Source organism: Nicotiana tabacum, chromosome 6 (assembly GCF_000715075.1).
Source record: "Nicotiana tabacum cultivar K326 chromosome 6, ASM71507v2, whole genome shotgun sequence".
Lineage (NCBI taxonomy): Eukaryota > Viridiplantae > Streptophyta > Magnoliopsida > Solanales > Solanaceae > Nicotiana > Nicotiana tabacum.
The window spans coordinates 95,354,653-95,372,449 of NC_134085.1; the positions used below are offsets into that span (position 1 = coordinate 95,354,653).

General features: G+C 37.2%; 1 protein-coding gene across 1 annotated transcript; it reads right to left on the minus strand.

The window, feature by feature from the left end:
* Positions 1 to 260: 260 nt before the first annotated feature.
* LOC107774675 (PHD finger protein ALFIN-LIKE 2-like) lies at positions 261 to 13,789 on the minus strand. Its single transcript, XM_016594296.2, has 4 exons — positions 13,473 to 13,789; positions 13,114 to 13,369; positions 891 to 1,011; positions 261 to 808 (listed from the first exon to the last, which is right to left on the minus strand). Exons 1-4 carry the CDS (start codon positions 13,570 to 13,572, stop codon positions 548 to 550), a joined length of 738 nt encoding a protein of 245 aa, XP_016449782.2. The 5' UTR covers positions 13,573 to 13,789; the 3' UTR covers positions 261 to 547.
* Between the last annotated feature and the right edge of the window lie 4,008 nt (positions 13,790 to 17,797).

Sequence of the window (17,797 nt, forward strand, 5' to 3'; positions counted from 1 at the left end):
GCTTCAATTTTCCAGATCCCAGGATGAGTTCAAAAGACTGCCATAAAATCCATATCTTCCCCTTTTTGGGAGGTTAGCACGGCAAGCTCTCAAAAAGCAATATTAATCCAGAGCGCATATTAGGGAAACAATTTTATAATTCCATAGCATTAGCCTGTACACATTGCTCACCAGAAAAAAATAATACGCTAGATAATAGTTAATATGAGCATACTAGTGAACTACAGGATATAAACCAAACGAATAAAAAGAAGAAAAGAAGGAAGAATGCAGAATTTTTCAATTGAACAGTCGCAAGAAAAGGAACTAAAGATGCCAACCGATACAAGGAACTTGATTTCGTCCCTTCCGAGAAAGAGCTACACCTATAAACTTACAAGAAACATAAGACACTGAGAAAAAGTAAAAAAGGAACTAGAAAAGTATATATGTAAGACAGAGTAAGGCGCTGTAGAATTGGGGTTGTGCAGGTTAGGGGTATCATCTGCAGATTTAAGTATCTTCAATTTTTGTCAACATGAACTCAAGTCTTCCTAAAGTTTTTAACTCAACCCATATGTCTTGCCTTCTTATTGCTGCAAGAGGGACATCTGTATTCCTTGATACTTTGAGCCTTTGCAGGCGTTATTTTCACGCACTTGCCATGATACCACCTTTCACAAATATCACAGCCAATCCAGAACTCATCTGCATTGCCATTTGTTCCACAACTTCCACATAGAGTTTCTTCATGCTCGTCTTCATTCCCTTCATCCTCATCATCACTCTCCTCACGTAGCCTTTGATTTGCTTTAACTTGTTTTTCTCTCTGCAAGCAAGCAAGCAAGAACGTAATCTAAGTTATACATGGAAAAGGGTGATCCACAAATATAAATGATTGAATAGAGTACCTTTGTGTTATTCTTTGATTTCTTTCCACTATCAACACTAGGTTTGTCCTTCAAAGGCTTCCTCCCTGTCACGACTTCAAAGACAGTTGGCAGATCATTTATCAGGGTAAACAGACGACTCCTGTTTAGCCAAAAAACACCACCAAAAGAAATGACATTAGGGACTAGAAGTTTAGTTCATTTAAACAAAGGTAGATAGTTTGCACTGTGTAAATCGTCAAGCCTGCTGAGACTGCAAACCACTCTCAATCCAGGGAGGCTCGGTGAGATAAACCGTAACCAAGATAGCTTTACCATCATGAAGGAAAAGTTTTATCAGAATATACAAAAGAACTGGCTGCAAGGCGATTACTTGTGTACCAGCCACATTTTGGTATCAATGTGAACTGAAGTACAGGACGATCCAAGTGATATTTTTGTAAATTAGGCCGTAAAAGGAAAACTACTAAAGAAGATACACGAATGTGTAATTTGGTTTATTATATCTTGCCACAAGGTGGACACTAAAAGAGATCCAAGCATGCAAATAGTAAAACGTTGAAAGTAAAAAAGGAAATAAACCAAATAAAACAATTCTGAGACCTGAAGTTCAACCAGATATATGTAGGTGTGACCCATACAAAGAACTGGACATACATCACTACACTATTTTGGACTGCGAGGAAAAGCTGATTGACTATAGAACATACTGGTGGCCCATTTGAGTGCGTAACCTTTTGAAAGGTAAAAGATGCTTATTGTGGGGCACATCCAAGAGAGGTGTAGCTCATATAAAATAAGTACAACAGACCCAAAAGCAAAAAGAAATAGTTAATGAGACCTATGCTTAGCATCATACCACACTGCAGTAGACCATATAGTATTACAAGATCAGCCAAATACTCATTCAAAAAGCATCTGAATATTTCATAGCTAACAAGATGAAAAAATTACTATTTCAGAGTTGATATGAGTGGCCATTACTGCAGCTGATTGAGGTAGATATCACTTGATATCCCTTATTTAGTTATATATGTTCACCAGTAAATCTCCAAAGCCATTTCATTAGCAATATACCTATTCTGCAGTCTTAAGATTTTACCCAGTTCATCATCTCGTTTTGAGGCAGTCACCAAAGGCCGGGCCATTAAACTAAATGAAACTTTCTGCATTCGGAGTTCCTTTCCCATAGGAAATTGCTACTTATTCTGTTCAATTGTTTTTCAACACTTACTGGCAGAGGAAAGGCGGATATTCAATATGTAGGGATGCTGTCAAGAACACTATTTATAAGTGTTACTCTTCCACCTAAACACCTCTCCAATTCAACTCAAACACTCTTCCATCCAATGATAAAAACTATTCCCTCCATGTGGTCAAAACCTTTTTCAACAGGGTGGTCACCTCCAGCCAAAACTTCTTTTTTTGGTTTTTTATGTTTTTGGTTTTTTGAGAAGTGGAGCCTTAGCATAACGGGTAAAGTTACTACCATGTGACCAAGAAGTCTCGGGTTCGAGCCGTGAAAACAGCCTCTTGCAGAAATACAGGGTAAGGCTGCGTACAATACACCCCTGTAATTCGGCCCTTCCCCGGACCCCGCGCATAACGGGAACATAGTGCACCAGGCTGCCCTTTACGTTTTTGGTTTTTTCAACCTCCTGTCAAACTTCTCCTTGCAATATCAGTTTCATCCTATATTTTCCAACCAAAGGAAGCCCGAGATACATTTCAGTAAGGTGTTCAACTACGCAACCTAGTCTAGTACCTCTACCATATTTCTACATTCTAGAGGGAACATGAGACTTTTCTTCAAGTTGTGTAAAAACCTAAAACATCCTTACAATCTAAGTTGCTCCGACATGGCAATTTAGGTGCCGCACTCGTGTCGACACGACACTAATATGGGTGTGGGTATGGGATCCGTACCGGATTTGGCCAAACAAGTTGGGGTACTTTGACCTCGACGGATAAAAAATTCGAGAGGAGATACAATTTGGTTTCCAGGATCAAAACCTAAACTAGGATAAATTTGAAGAAAATAGTATATCTTATCTAGGAAATCAATCCTTTACTTATCTACAACTTCAGAATTAAAAAAAAATCAACGCTTTACAAGCTATACGTAAGTATTCCATAAAATTTCTCATAAGTTAGAGATATTTTTTTTTTGCATTATTTTTTGCAGAATTTCCACACCCGTTTCCGTACTAGGATCCGTATCCCCAAATCTTAGAATTTACATCTCGAAGGATCCGACCTCTAGATCAGCACCCCTATATCCGGACACCCGCACCCATGTCCAAGCAACTTAGCTTAAAATTCAAGAGTACTACTTAGAGATATTTTTTTTGTGTATTTCCTGACCTATATAACAATAGGGTATCATGTGAGACAGTAACAATCAACCCTATTCTTTCTCTTATTCTTAACATATTGCTAAATCAAGCTGTTTGTATAATGAATGAAGAATGGAGATATGGCGTCATCCTGTCACAACCCCCTCTTACAATGGAAAAACCTTCCCAACTTATAATCATGGAAAAGCTTACGATAGACACAGAATATGATCCATTTTAGCTATCTCTCCCTAACCCCATATTTATCATTAATTTTAACAAAAATGCCTAAATTAATATGATCATACCCTTTCTCAAGATCCAATTTCCATAAGACGCCAGCTTCTTCTGCGTCAATCTTATATCTATCCACTCGCTGAAAATTAAGAATACATACATAATATGTCTGCCAAAGATGAATGCATTTTGTACCTACCAAGAAAAAAAATGAAGATGAATGCATTTTGTGAGCCCAAGATTAGCCATGCAGCAACATCTTTCGACTTCTTATTCAATATCTGCACATTTAATTTGTATATATTGCCAAGATTATTAATGGGTCTACAATTGTTTAATTCCACTGCCTCTCTTTTCTTTGATATCAACGCTATAAAAATAGCATTAAGAAGGTTTTCGCTGTATCTGCCTTTACAATAGGCCAACATTTTTAAAAAGAGCTATTCATAATCCATCTAACTTTATTATCTAAACTACCCTTAATGACCATCTCACCCCTTCTTAAGTTAATTGACCCTGCAACCTTTCTATATTTCTCTACTTATGACCATAAGTCAGCACATTTCCAGTTAGGCCTTTAGCTTTAAGATTCAGTAGATAGCTCTTCATGTTGAACTTTCCAAATGTGCCTCATCCTCAATCAACAGCGACATCCTCCTTTAGCATGCCTATGTTAATTGTCTCTTACATTTGTGTTTGTCATTTTTTTTAAATAATTCTTGTGTTAGTATCACCCACTATAAACTATAAGCAGTTTGCCTTTTGCCTCCATGAGATTTAGTCCATCTTAATAATCTCATTTTCTTCTGCCAACATTACATCCTTCTATGCTATCTTTTTCTGTTAATTCCCTATGTCCTTCCATTTTCGTCAAGACTGTCAACAGTACTCTGAAAAGTTTTTTTTTCCTTGTGAATAAAGCCGAAAACATTAGCATTCCACTCTTTTAAGTACCTCTTCAATAGTTTCAATTTCCTTTGCTAAAACATCTGGTGTGCCCTCCACCCTCATACAATTTGCGACTGGTCTTGTAAGTTTTTTATCATGTCCTTTGAGCCACTGATTCTCAAATGTGAAATTAGATTTATTATGGTCTTGTAAGTTTTTTATCATGTCCTTTGAGCCACTGATTCTCAAATGTGAAATTAGATTTATTATTCTATTCACCATACTCAAGCATTATTGGAGCACAGTTCGAGAATAGATTAGGGAGCTCAACTTATATTTCTGAAGGCTCCATCTTGTCCATCAACAAAAAACTAGTCTATCCTCGAGACTGCACCTCCATTCTGTCCCTTGAACCAAGTGTATCTTTCATTTTGCAAAGGTAAATCTATCAGCTTCAGGTCTTGTATGAAGCTGTAAAATAAAGCATTAAGCCGAACAATCTCCATCCTCCCTTTCTAACGTCAGTGGATCTGGTGACATTAAAGTCACCTCCTACTACCCAAGGCCATGTTCCATCTGATTTGACAGTTAATTTTGTTTAGTTTCACTTTTTTCTAGATTTTGTGGATCCTTTAGAGTGAAGTCTTACCATCTCCAATATAATTAGTTCTGGTGGTTTCATCTTCCAATCAAAATTGATAGAAGAAAAAGCATCTGCTTCAGGACTACTATGTTCATCTACTTCAAGACCAGTATGTTCACTGATAGACCCTCTAGCAAATGCATATTTGCTCCCTTTGATAGAGGTCGACAAATTCCAACGCTTCAACCAAATCAAAACAATTATGAAGTGAGGGACCTTTCCTTTGAGATTCTTTTTTTAGGAAAACTAGTGACATTAAAGTTGTCACAAATTGCTCATGGTCGATGTTAGTTTGGTAGTTAAATAGTACTCCCTCCGTTTTATTAGATGAGGTAGTTTGACTCGGCACGGAGTTTAAGAAAAAAGAAGATTTTTAAAACTTGTGTTCTTAAAAACTTAAGGGGTAAAAGGTTTGTGGGGCCATGACATTTATGTGACTACAAAAGCTTCTCATTAAGGGTAAATGGGAAAAATGAAGAGTTTAAAGTTGAATTATTTCAAAATTTAGAAATGTGTCATTTGTTTTGGAACAGACTAAAAAGGAAAGTACCTCATCTAATATGAAATGGAGGGAGTAGTAAATAACTCTAATCTCATATGTATTAGGAGTAGGACATGTATTATATATATAGGGCTCATTGTATCATTGTCAACACATGTGAATAAAATATTTTCCAGTTCATTCTCACTTGGTATCAGAGCCGTGGTGGTGAGACACATCCGGGAACTAGAATACAGAGTCAGAAGTCACCGTGTCTCAATTTTCCGGCAACTTTTCAAGGCTATTTGCGTCATCTCTCTCCGTCAGTGTTGTGCAAAATCTAACACCACAAGATCCGTCATCGTCCGGCGACCAAACCCTAGTAAAAATCTCCGGCAGAAGCCTCCTTGCGCGCCCTCACGCGCCGTCAGAAGCTAGGGTTCCGGCGTGCACATGAGCTCACGCGCCGGCAAGTACAACCACTTTCGACCATTTTTTGATAAAGTTTCTACATAAGAGTTGGGTCGCCTACTAATTCCGACCCCACCCATACTGTTTTCGTTTGATTCTGACCACTTTGAGTTTTTCCGGTGACTCCACTGATTTTTTCCGGCAGCTACAGTAATTTTCCGGCTAAAACAGTGTCTACTTCATCTGTTTCAGCGAGTTTTTAATTGATTCTTTCTGTTATTTGGTGATAATTTTATAGACCTCTCTTCAATCCGACGATGTTTTTGGGAGTAGATGCTTTTGGGTCTAAAAACCCGGGCTCTGGCAATTTCGGTGTTATGATTACCTCAAAACCTTTAATGGGAAGTTCAAACTACTTATCTTGAGCTTCGTCTGTCGAGTTGTGGTGTAAAGGTCAAGGTGTTCAAGATCATTTAATCAGGAAGTCTAGCGAAGGAGATGAAAAAGCCAAAGCACTTTGGGAGAAAATCGATGCTCAATTATGCAGTATTCTGAGGCGATCTATTGATTCCAAGTTGAGCCCTTGTTTCGTCCATTCCTTATACACTAATGACATATCTCGTTTCTATGATGTGATATCGCGGATGACAAATTTAAAGAAACATGAATTAGATATGTCTACTTACTTAGGACAATTATAGGCAGTCATGGAGGAATTTGAGAAGTTGATGCTAGTTTCTGCTAGTGTTGAAAAGTAATAAGAGCAGCGACAAAAGATATTTCTAGTTCTTACTCTTGCTGGACTTCCTAATGATCTTGACTTAGTAAGCGATCAGATTTTGGCTAGTCCGACTGTCCCCACAGTTGATGAATTATTCTCTCAATTACTTCGCCTTGCTGCAGCACCAAGTCACCCAGTGATCTCATCACAGACACTTGACTCGTCTGTTCTCGCATCCCAGACGGTGGACAATCGGGCATCTCAAACTATGGAGAATAGACGCGTAGGAGGTCGCTTTGGAAGAACTAGACCCAAATGCTCTTAGTGTCATAAACTTGGACATACTCGTGACGTGTGTTATTCTTTACATGGCTGTCCACCCTAAAATGCTTATGTTGCTCAGACTGAGACTACAGGTAACCAGGGATTTTCTTTATCTGAAGGGGAATATAATAAGTTCCTTCAGTATCGAGCAAGTAAGCAGACATCTCCACAAATAGCCTCTGTAGCTCAGACTAATACTTCTGTTGCTGGTAATTCTTTTGCTTGTATTTCCCAGTCTAGTACTCTTGGACCATGGGTCGTGGACTCAGGCGCTTCTGATCATATCTCTGGTAATAAATTCCTTTTGTCAAATGTTGTGTATTCACAGTCTCTTCCCGCTGTTACTTTAGCCAATGGATCTCAAACTAAAGCAAATGGGAGGTTGTCCTTTTAGTCTTGCATCTGTTAGTTGTTTGACTCATGCATTGTGGTATATATTTTATTGATGATTCTTTTATTATGCAGTCGTTTGACTCATGCCACAGAAGTCTTACCCATTCCAACTGTTGGGAGTCTAGCGTGGCTCTTCCTAGATCCCCAGCCACAGGAACACCACTCTTGACTTATCATCGTCGTACGCGCCCAGTTGATTCACATCCTGTACCTGACCCTGCTCCTACTGCGGACTTGTCTCTTCCTACTACACCGATTGCACTTCGGAAAGGTATACAGACCACACTTAATCCTAATCCCCATTATGTCGGTGTAAGTTATCATCGTCTGTCATCACCCTATTATGCTTTTATATCTTCTTTGTCCTTTGTTTCCATCCCTAAATCTATAGGTGAAGCATTGTCTCATCAAGGATGGCGACAGGTTATAAACGAGTTGTCTGCTTTACATACGAGTGGTACTTGGGAGCTCGTTCCTCTTCCTTCAAGTAAATCTACTGTTGGTTGCCGTTGGGTATATGCAGTCAAGGTTGGTCCGGATGGAAAGGTTGATAGTCTTAAGGCTCGTCTTGTTGCCAAGGGATATACTCAGGTATACTCGTCTTAAGACCTTGTATGTCGCTTGCGCCGGTCACTTTATGGTCTAAAGCAGTCTCATTGAGCCTGGTTTGGTAAGTTCAACACAGTTATCTAGGAGTTTGGCATGACTCGGGGTGAAGCTGATCACTCTGTGTTTTATCGGCATTCTGCTTCGGATCTCTATATTTAGCTGGTGGTTTATGTTGACGATATTGTTATTACCGGCAATGATCAGGATGGTATTACTAAATTGAAGCAACATCTCTTTCAACACTTTCTGACTAAGATCTGGGCAAACTAAAGTATTTTCAGGTATTGAGGTCGCTCAGTCTAGCTCAGGTATTGTGATATCACAATGGATGTATGAGTTAGACATTCTTGAGGAGACAGGAATGACAGGTTGTAGAACGATTGACACTCTGATGGATTCGAATTCACTTCTGCTAGGACAGGGGGAGCCGCTTAGCGATCCTGCAAGATATAGGCGGTTGGTTGGTAAATTAAATTATCTCACAGAGACTAGACCTGACATTTCCTTTCTTATGAGCGTTGTAAGTCAGTTTATGGATTCTCTCTGTGATAGTCATTGGGATGCAGTTGTTCGCATTCTTCGATATATAAAATCGGCTCCAGGAAAAGGGTTATTGTTTGAGGATCGAAGCCATGAGCAGATCGTTGGATACTCAGATGCTGATTGGGTAAGATCACCTTCTGACAGACGTTCTACGTCTGGATATTGTATTTTAGTAGGAAGCAATTTGGTGTCTTGGAAGAGCAAGAAACAGAATGTAGTTGCTCGATCTAGTGCAGAAGCACAATATCGAGCAATGGCAATGGCAACATGTGAGCTAATTTAGATCAAACAATTGCTCAAGGAGTTGAAATTTTGGTGAAATCAGCCAGATGGAACTTGTGTGCGATAATCAAGCTGCCCTTTATATTGCATCAAATCTGGTGTTCCATGAGAGGACTAAACACATTTAGATTGATTGTCACTCGTCAGAGAAAAGATACTCTGAGGAGATATTGCTAAAAAACTTGTGAAGTCGAATGATCAGCTTGTTGATATTTTCACCAAGTCTCTCACCGATGATCGTATTAGTTATATGATTTATATGTACCAATTTGAGGGGGAGTTGTTAGTTTGGTAGTTAAATAGTAGTAAATAACCCTAATTCCATATGTATTAGGAGTAGGACATGTATTATATATATAGGGCTCATTGTATCATTGTCATTATCAATCAATAAGATTTTTCTCCCGTGCATTCTCACATGGTATCAGAGCAATCGTGAGATATTTATCGATGTGCATAAATTCCAGCGACTCCGGGAAGAAAGAAAAAAAATAGCTTTTTTCCGGCAAAACAGTACTGTCCGCAGAAAAAGTCCATATCCATTGGTGTTGCTTAGGTTTCAACTCTCCACTGACACCTTACATCCTCCGACCAAATAATATATGTTCTTCCATTCCCTATTGTCATTCTAACACTTTCTTTCCCATTCATATCAAAAACATCATCTGTTAACAAGTATCTTCCCTTCATCCTTGTCTGGATTTAATATCTTTTTTCTATTGAGTTGTCTAATGTGCCATTTGTTTTTATTAAGATTAAAACATTTGAATCTGAATATTAAGATGTGCATTGAGATTAAGACATCTGAACTTGAATATACATCTGAATATTGAGATGTTGTATTGAGATCTGAAAACTAAATAAATTAAGACATGTTTGTTTTCTCAACACTTATATACAAAATTCGTTTTTATTTAAAAATTAATAAATAATACAAACAAAATACTAATTAATCTAATACTTTATCAACTAAATATTTTTTTTAAATAATTATATGGTGGTTGGTAGTGGTAGTGGTTGTGGTGATGGCTAAAGGTGGTGGTTATGGGTGCCGACAAAGGATGGTGGTTGGTGGTGGCATAGTTATGGTAGTGGTGACCATCTTATTCATCCCTCAAGACCACTGGCCAGCCAACCTTCTCACACGTCATAGAATAGACAAAAAAAGGCAACCAGAGTAACCACCATCTCACCTCTCTACTATTATGTTCTCCATAAGAAACTCACCACCGCTTTGGAGAAAAACTCAGCTCTTCACTACCATAAGCGGAGGAAAGCCAAGCTGATCGTTGAAATTTTGTTGTCAAATTGACAGAGGAATCTTTCATCAGAGAAGAATGGCCAGACTCATCGTAAGAAACCTCCAGGATCCAAAAGATAGCCTAACTTCGACTATAACTCACCGGAATTAACTTCGACTATAACTCACCGGAATCTGTCGTCAAGTTTACTACCTACATTATTGGTTTGGGGTTTTAGAGAAGAATTTTAGGAAAAGAAAGATTTTGATGTGGTTAAGGGAAAAAAATTGAAGAAAATGGGGAGGAACAGGAAGAGAGGAGAATGAGAAGAAAATGAGGGAAGGAGGGGGAAGAATTGCCAAATTTTAGGAAGCTTGGAAGAAGAAGAAGAAAAAGAGGAGGGAGTCGAGGGTTTTCTACTTTTTTTTTAAGAAAAATTATGCATGTTTATTTTTCCTTTTCTTCAAATTACATGTGTTATTCGACAAATCGTGTGTTTGACTAGTCAATGGCAATTATATTTCACGCATATGGTCTGTAGGACTCCTATGTCTACGAGACACACTTCCGCTGAGAAAAGATGTCTATTGTGTCATTGGCATAGTCAAAGTGTGTATTTAGCAGTTGTTGCCAAAATGTACTTGGCCTCTAAAGAATTATCTCCACACCTCGAGATAGCTCCTATTTTGGGTTTTATAGCCTGGCCCATACCTTTAACATATTCTCCGAGCTCGCCATTTATGGGGACATCTTCAAAAACCAAATCACAAAAGTTCTCTTCCAATGCGTCTCTTACAAAGTTTGAATTTGACATGTTGCAACATGTCCAAAAGGACCCATTACAGCTCTCACGTGAAAAGTTTGTTTTACCGGATAACACCATTACAAATCCACCAGCAAAATTTCGACAACCTGACCTGACCCTTGATTTTGCATCGCAATTGCACACTCTTTCTCCACTCCTACTTCTGAAGCCATGTCACTAATAAAAATGTATTTTGGGGTTTGACCTTGAGAATTAGGAATCTTAATAAAAACCTATTTCATGTAATTCCTTAACCTTTCTCCAAGATCAAGCTCCATAAATTCCCCACATTGTTCCCCTATTGCTTCGAAAATATTATCTGCTGAACAAAAAAGTTATTTAGTCGAACCCAATAGCCTTACTTCACCACAATATTATCCTTGTGCATGAGAGAAGGTAATAAGCTTTGTAGTAGCACTTCTTGTCCTTCATAGAACCAAGCTCCCACTTTCACTCTATCAGCTTCTGTTGTCGTGGGAAATCCAGTTAGGGGTTTATCTCCAACAAATTCAGATACATTAAAGTCCATTGATAACTTATTGTTCTTCTTAATGAGAGTTTCGATTCATTGCTATTCAGTTAGTGACACTTTGACTCTACAACCTCAGCAGCTAGGCATCTCGTCATAAATTCTTTGCATGCTTTTACTGCCTCCCACCTAACCTAATATGGTCATCTTCAATGTGTGAGTTAACAGGGATGTCACTGGCCTGTGGTAGAGTTTTGCCACTTCTAAGTAGGTGCTCTTGATTATCTCATTTGGTCTTTTAACGAGGTTCTCACCTTTTTCCACAAAACTCTAGATATTCACTGCAAGACCTATCCAACTTGAGTCTTGCATAAATTCCAATGTTATTAAAGGTGAAAAGCGCAAAAAAGCTCTAAGGTATGTTGGGGCTTTAAGCACAAAGCGAAAATAAAGCGTGGGCTTTAAAGAAAAAAAGCAAAAATGGAGAAAAACTACAAATATGTATGTGTAGTCCAAGACTAATATCTATAAGCATAAATGCACCAAATATATGGACAAAGAAATTGAAGAAAATTTACGATAAAGTGAAGTATCAATTGTTTAGTGTCGTCTCTTCCGGATTACGCTTGTTAGCAAGGAAAAGTATGCCTTAGAGCTTTGATGACAATACTGAAGCGCCCGTTAAGCGAGGCGAAGCGCTCAACATGTTTTGAGCCTCGCTTCAGGGCTTAAGCACGCCTTTGATAATACTGATAAATTCTGGAACAATGATATGATTTTTCCTCTTCCCATGCATCAAAATAATCCGTATATATCAACCTTACATAATAAACTTTTGGTATGCATGATACTCGTGCGGTTGCTCCTTCTTCCGCCGCTTCCTACAAATATCTCCAACTCCTTCCGAGGTTAGTCTCATCACCTATAACATAGCCACAGAAGTAGGCTCTGACTGACGTATATACTGAACATGAAGTTTCTCTTCCTCTCGACCCATTTGTATGTACCAACACTGGATCCGATCCGTCTCTTCCAAGTCGAAGGATTTCCTTCCGACAATGAACAGGTAGCTTTTGCCCAATGGAAAAGAGTTGGAGCCTTCAATTTATGTTTCTCGTCATCATAAGCTACGGTTAAGTTACTCCGCATATCAAAAACCTAACACCCACCAGTTGATGTTGCTACCCTGCCCAGAGTACAAAAGCAAAGATGTTATTAGAGATAAAAGGTTTGTTATTGCTGGAAAGTTGATTGGAGAAAAGTTTTGGGTTGAGCCATGGTCTTCCGGCTCGTTTTCCAACAAATAGAGAAGTCCATCTCTTGAGCTTTGTCGATGAAACTCTTCCTTCTCTCAATGTGTTCAACCCAATGAGAAGTACTCAAGAAATTTTCCTTTAATTCAAATAATTCTTCTTTGCGAATGTTTCCTTTCAATCTTGAACTGCAAAAGTCCGTAAATTTGATCTGCATTCTCATTTTCCTAGACTAGGCTAAAGTTACTCGGTAAAATCTCTAACTTGCCCAAAAACATGACAGAAATGTTAAAAATCAGACATTAGAGTTAATTTTCACAGAGGGGGAACGATAAAAGTTTCTCCCAAATAACAACTTATATGATGTGCACGTCCGACAATACAAAAGCACCTAATTTTGTGCCAACTTGATAATAACATCCGCCGCACTAGACGACTCATTACAATTTCGTGGTATGTGAAAGAAAAGGCATCAGTTTAAGAAGTATTCCTTTCAATAAAATCCAAGTCAAATTTTCTGCTTCTACATTGAACAGAAAATAATTGAATCGGGAAAATGAAGTGGTTTGTTAAAGTTTCAATGTGCTAACAGAATACAAAGACGGTACCTTTCGTTGCGATTAAGGCGAGCACCGAAATAGAAAGCGACAGAGAGCAGCCACGAATCGGTGTGCATAGCAACCAATGACAACCAGTCTCTCCGCTCCATCCCATCCCTTGCAAAATTGATACCTAACACCGGCTCCGGTAACTCTGGCGGAACTTCCTCCGCTGGCACTGCAACTTCCCAAGTCTCATTTGAATGTCCATACAAACACAAATTGTCTCTCTCTGGATCGCACTGTGAGAAAAATTCCTCCACATCTGAGAATTGCAAGCAAAACAAGAGAATCAATCTTTTTGATAAGTAAAAAAAAAAAGAGAATCAATTTAACAAAGCATAAGAAAAAGGGACAAATTGAAGTACCGGCAGTGAGGGCACGGAGGACGGCGGCGTGACGGGCGGAGAAGTCTTTGAAGATCTCTTCGACGGTGCGAGGGCTATGGGAGGAAGAGTTGGAAGCCATGGGCTTAGTTAGTCAATTACAAGTCACAGCTATTTATGAGATTTCAGTATTTATAAGGTTATGGTTGTACTCATGTGGAGAAAGAGGACGAGAAATGTGTAGGAACGGAGTTGACATAAGCCAAAGATTCAGGGCTATGGAAAATCTGCAGTCTCGGTGGAGAAAGTGGGATGCCCGGGGGGGCTTTGTATTAATCCGAATCTTGGATTTTGGAATCAAGTTAAAATTCAGGAATATTTTACATTTTGAGGTTTTGACTTAGGCAAAATAACTAGATAACCCCTTAAACTTAGCAATGTTTGTCAATTAGATACTCTAGCTTAATAATGATCAAATAAACGCCTCAACTCGATAGAAATGCCTCTGTTAAATGCACGAAACAGCAAAATCAAGTGCGAGAAAATTACATGTCAATATTGTGTCAAAGGACGAAAAAAAATAAAAAGGCACGTGTCATTGGAAGAAAAAGATATTTTTCTTACTCTTTGTCTCAATTTACTTTTTATTTGGATGTTTATCTTGACACATTGATTTGATCATTGAGTTTCTCATCTTCTTTATAAGTTGAAAAGATAACTATAAGCCCATTTTTAAAGATTATTTTATAGCTCCATAGTTATTTTTTGGGATGATGGTGAACCCAGTAATTTATTTATGTTTAGTTTGAAATTCTCAACTTCTGTGTAGAATTAATTTTTGAAAGTATCCTTTTTATTCTTCAAATTTTTTTTGAATGACTTGACCTTGTTTGAACTGGTGTTTTACTTTTATTTTATAATTGTTATTTGAGGATGATTCTTTGGTTCTTAAAACGGGAGAATAAAAGTTACGACCAACAAAATAAGAAACTTTTTAATTTTTAAATAAGAATTTACAATATTGAATATGCGAAGGTAGTTGGCTAGTCTTTTCTTATGCTCGATACTTGAGAGATAATATTTATAAGAAAGAAAAAATCAAAAAATATTATGATTGTCACCACTATATATTTTTTACTATTCCTAAAGCTATCTAGAGATTTTTGTTGTTGACATGTTGGGGTAATTACTTGATGAACCACGAAAGAGTATTAGGTCTTAAGTAAAATAAAGGGAACTTACACAAATGTCTCAAATAAATCTCAGCTTATCAACCTCTAGCCATTAATCATAGACTTACCAAAATTAGTCAACAAAAATTGAAAAAATAAATAATAGGGTTCTTTCTCTCAAAGAATCACATGCAAAAATCACTTTCCATATTTTTAAGCGTGATTAGCAACACTAGATACAAGACGGAAAGGAAATTTTATAGATAAGGTAGCAAATAAGGTGATGAAATACAAAAAATATATACAATATTCCAAAAATCTAAACAAAAAAGGAACTTTTTCAATGGGTATAGTTGAAATTCATTGAAAATATATAGATAAGTCAATATATAAAATTTGAGAAAGATTGGAGGTGATTTGGACTGGTTTTGTATCAAAATTCGTAATTAAATCGAGTACAAAAAAGTCTTATGTGATACATGTATCAAACATGTATCACGCATGTATCTCACACACAGGTATACATGGATATAGATGTGATACACAATAGATACAAATATGATACATATGTGATACACAAATGATACACAGTGTGATACACATATCATTTTTTTCATGTTCGGTTTTTACCGAATTTTCAATTCAAACCACCTCAAAACTTCACCAAATCATCCCAAAATTGAGATTCAAGCTCCTTAAGTTGTGCCCAATCTATTCTAATAACACCCACTCAAAACAAAGCAAAATTTTGATTTTTTTTTTTTTTGCTACAAATAGTTAATTGGCTAATTTGACTAATATTAGTAATATTTTATCAATTGGCTGATTTTTGTAATGAGCTACCTATAAATGGACATAGTTGATAATTTCCCTAAAATAAATTAGATCATGCATCTTTATTAATTGTAATCTTTTAAGTTTGGATACGATATTGTACTTGTAAAGGCATTGACATATAGAAATGAGGTATACTAACCTATTTGCTGGGCTTACTTACTAGCAAAAGCTAGGGCGAACGGCACAAATAGCCACTAAAAGCAGTGGCTTTTATTTTAAAGCCACTGTTTTCAATGTATTTAGATTTTAGCCATTCCTTTAAAAAAACTTATACCTGACTGGACGAAAATACCCTTCTGGTATAACTTATACCTACGCTATCAACACAAGCAGCAGTTACACAAAGAGAAGAAGCGAGCAGCAGCAGCAGTTAGTGTCTTCATTTTAGAAATTGAATTCAAAAAAATAAGAACACTATGTCCTTAACTTTGATTCTACTGGCCTCATTTTGCAAATTGAATAAAAAAACTTAAGGACAAAATGTCCTTCACTTTGTTGTTGTTCTTATGTATACAAAGTCCTGTAGCTTGAGTTTTAAATTGTATGTTTTAATTTCTGGTTCAAATGTTAAGGACTAACAGTCCTTAACTTTTAAATACATGTTTAAATGTTAAGGACTAACAGTCCTTAACTATTAGTTCCATGTTTAAATGTTAAAGGACAGGCAGTCCTTAGCTTTTAATTTCTTGTTCAAAAGTTAAGGACTGACAGTCCTTAACTTTTAATTCCATGTTTAAATGTTAAAGGACATGCAGTCCTTAGCTTTTAATTTCTGGTTCAGAAGTTAAGGACTGACAGTCCTTAACTTTTAATTCCATATTTAAATGTTAAGGACTGGCAGTCCTTAACTTTAATTATATGTTTAAATGTTAAAGGACAGGCAGTCCTTAGCTTTTAATTTCTGGTTCAAAAGTTAAGGACATGCAGTCCTTAAGTTTTAATTTCTGGTTCAAAAGTTAAGGACAGACAATCCTTAAGTTTTAATTACTTGTTCAAAAGTTAAGGACTGGAAGTCCTTAACTTTTAATTCTATGTTTAAATGTTAAGGACATGTAGTCTTTATCTTAGTCTTGCATTTACAGTACACCTGTTCTGAATTCTACAAAGATTGCTTTATAACGTATGTCCTTTGTTTCTCATTCTCTTGACTTGTAGGATGGAAACAATATGCATAATAGTTGCTTTTAATGGTAGATGGACTGAAGACTATAAATATCTTGAAACAGAACATAAATCATGAACTAGCAAATGAAAAAGTACCCAATGCCTCGAGTGCCACCAGTTACAAGAGCATTCATGCCATAAAGGGACCATCTATTCACTTTTCCACTACACTTAGTGGCAGCGGCAGTAGTTGTGAGTCGAACTGAACTGCAATTCATCCATGGGTTTATTATAAAGTTTCTGGGTTTTGGAAGTTGAAGTTTGTGCTTGAGAGAAGCAGCAATAGTGTGTGAAATGAAGAAGGGTTCCGACATTTTCTTTTGGAGAGAGAGAGAGACAAGGGATTGAGGGATTGATGTGCACAGATAAGGGATTGAGGGATTGATGTTGTTGACTAAGCATGGAGGAGGCTGACCATGAAATCACCTTGGGTATTCCAGATGAAAATGCAACGCAAAAGAGAGGAAGAAAGGGTAAAATTATCTTTTTTCTATTAGTAGTGGCTATTTTTGCTGAGCATTATAATTAGTAGATAAAAATTAAAGACACCCTTAATTAGTGGCTACTACACGCCATTTTTACCAAAAGCTAAAACATAAATACTTCTTAAACATAAAAGATCTCTTATATTTTCGATTAGCAATTGAACTAGATGTGAACCCATCCATAATCGGTACAATACATATTGTAGACAATAAATTTGTGTCGAGAAAATAAGATTAAGACCGAAAAATATCGCAACAATTGTAGTATTTTATTTTAAATATTTGAGTGTTACAATCTCTATGAATCCTCTAATTCTTCCTTCCAATAGTAAATAAATTCAAGGGCCTTTGGGCTTGATCTTGAATCTTTATTTGTTTCCACGAACGATGATCTTGTTCTTGAGCTAGAGCTTAAGCTTGGCTGCTTGAACTTGATCTTGATTCGTTCTTCGTTCTTGAGCTTGACCTTGATTTCTTGAACTTGAACTTGATTGCTTGAAGCTTGAAACTTGTAGAGAAATTTGTGGTGTTTGATCCACGAGCTCTCTCTTGCTTCTTGTTATAACTTCTGGTCTCCTTTCTGAGTTATGAAGACCCCTATTTATAGTTGTCGAAGGGAAGAGTTGTGATAAGAACAAACTCTTTCCGACCAATCAAATTGAAGTGTGACATGACCGCATTTGATTGGCCAGAACATGTCATTTGCACA

Bases quoted from the DNA above. Each gene is read 5' to 3' on its own strand.
- LOC107774675 (XM_016594296.2), bottom strand. From the start codon at position 13,572: ATGGCTTCCAACTCTTCCTCCCATAGCCCTCGCACCGTCGAAGAGATC. The intron at 13,370-13,472 runs GTACTTCAATTT...TGCAATTCTCAG, and splicing joins CCTCCGTGCCCTCACTGCCG to ATGTGGAGGAATTTTTCTCA. The intron at 1,012-13,113 runs GTACCGTCTTTG...TTGGCTAAACAG, and splicing joins CGCCTTAATCGCAACGAAAG to GAGTCGTCTGTTTACCCTGA.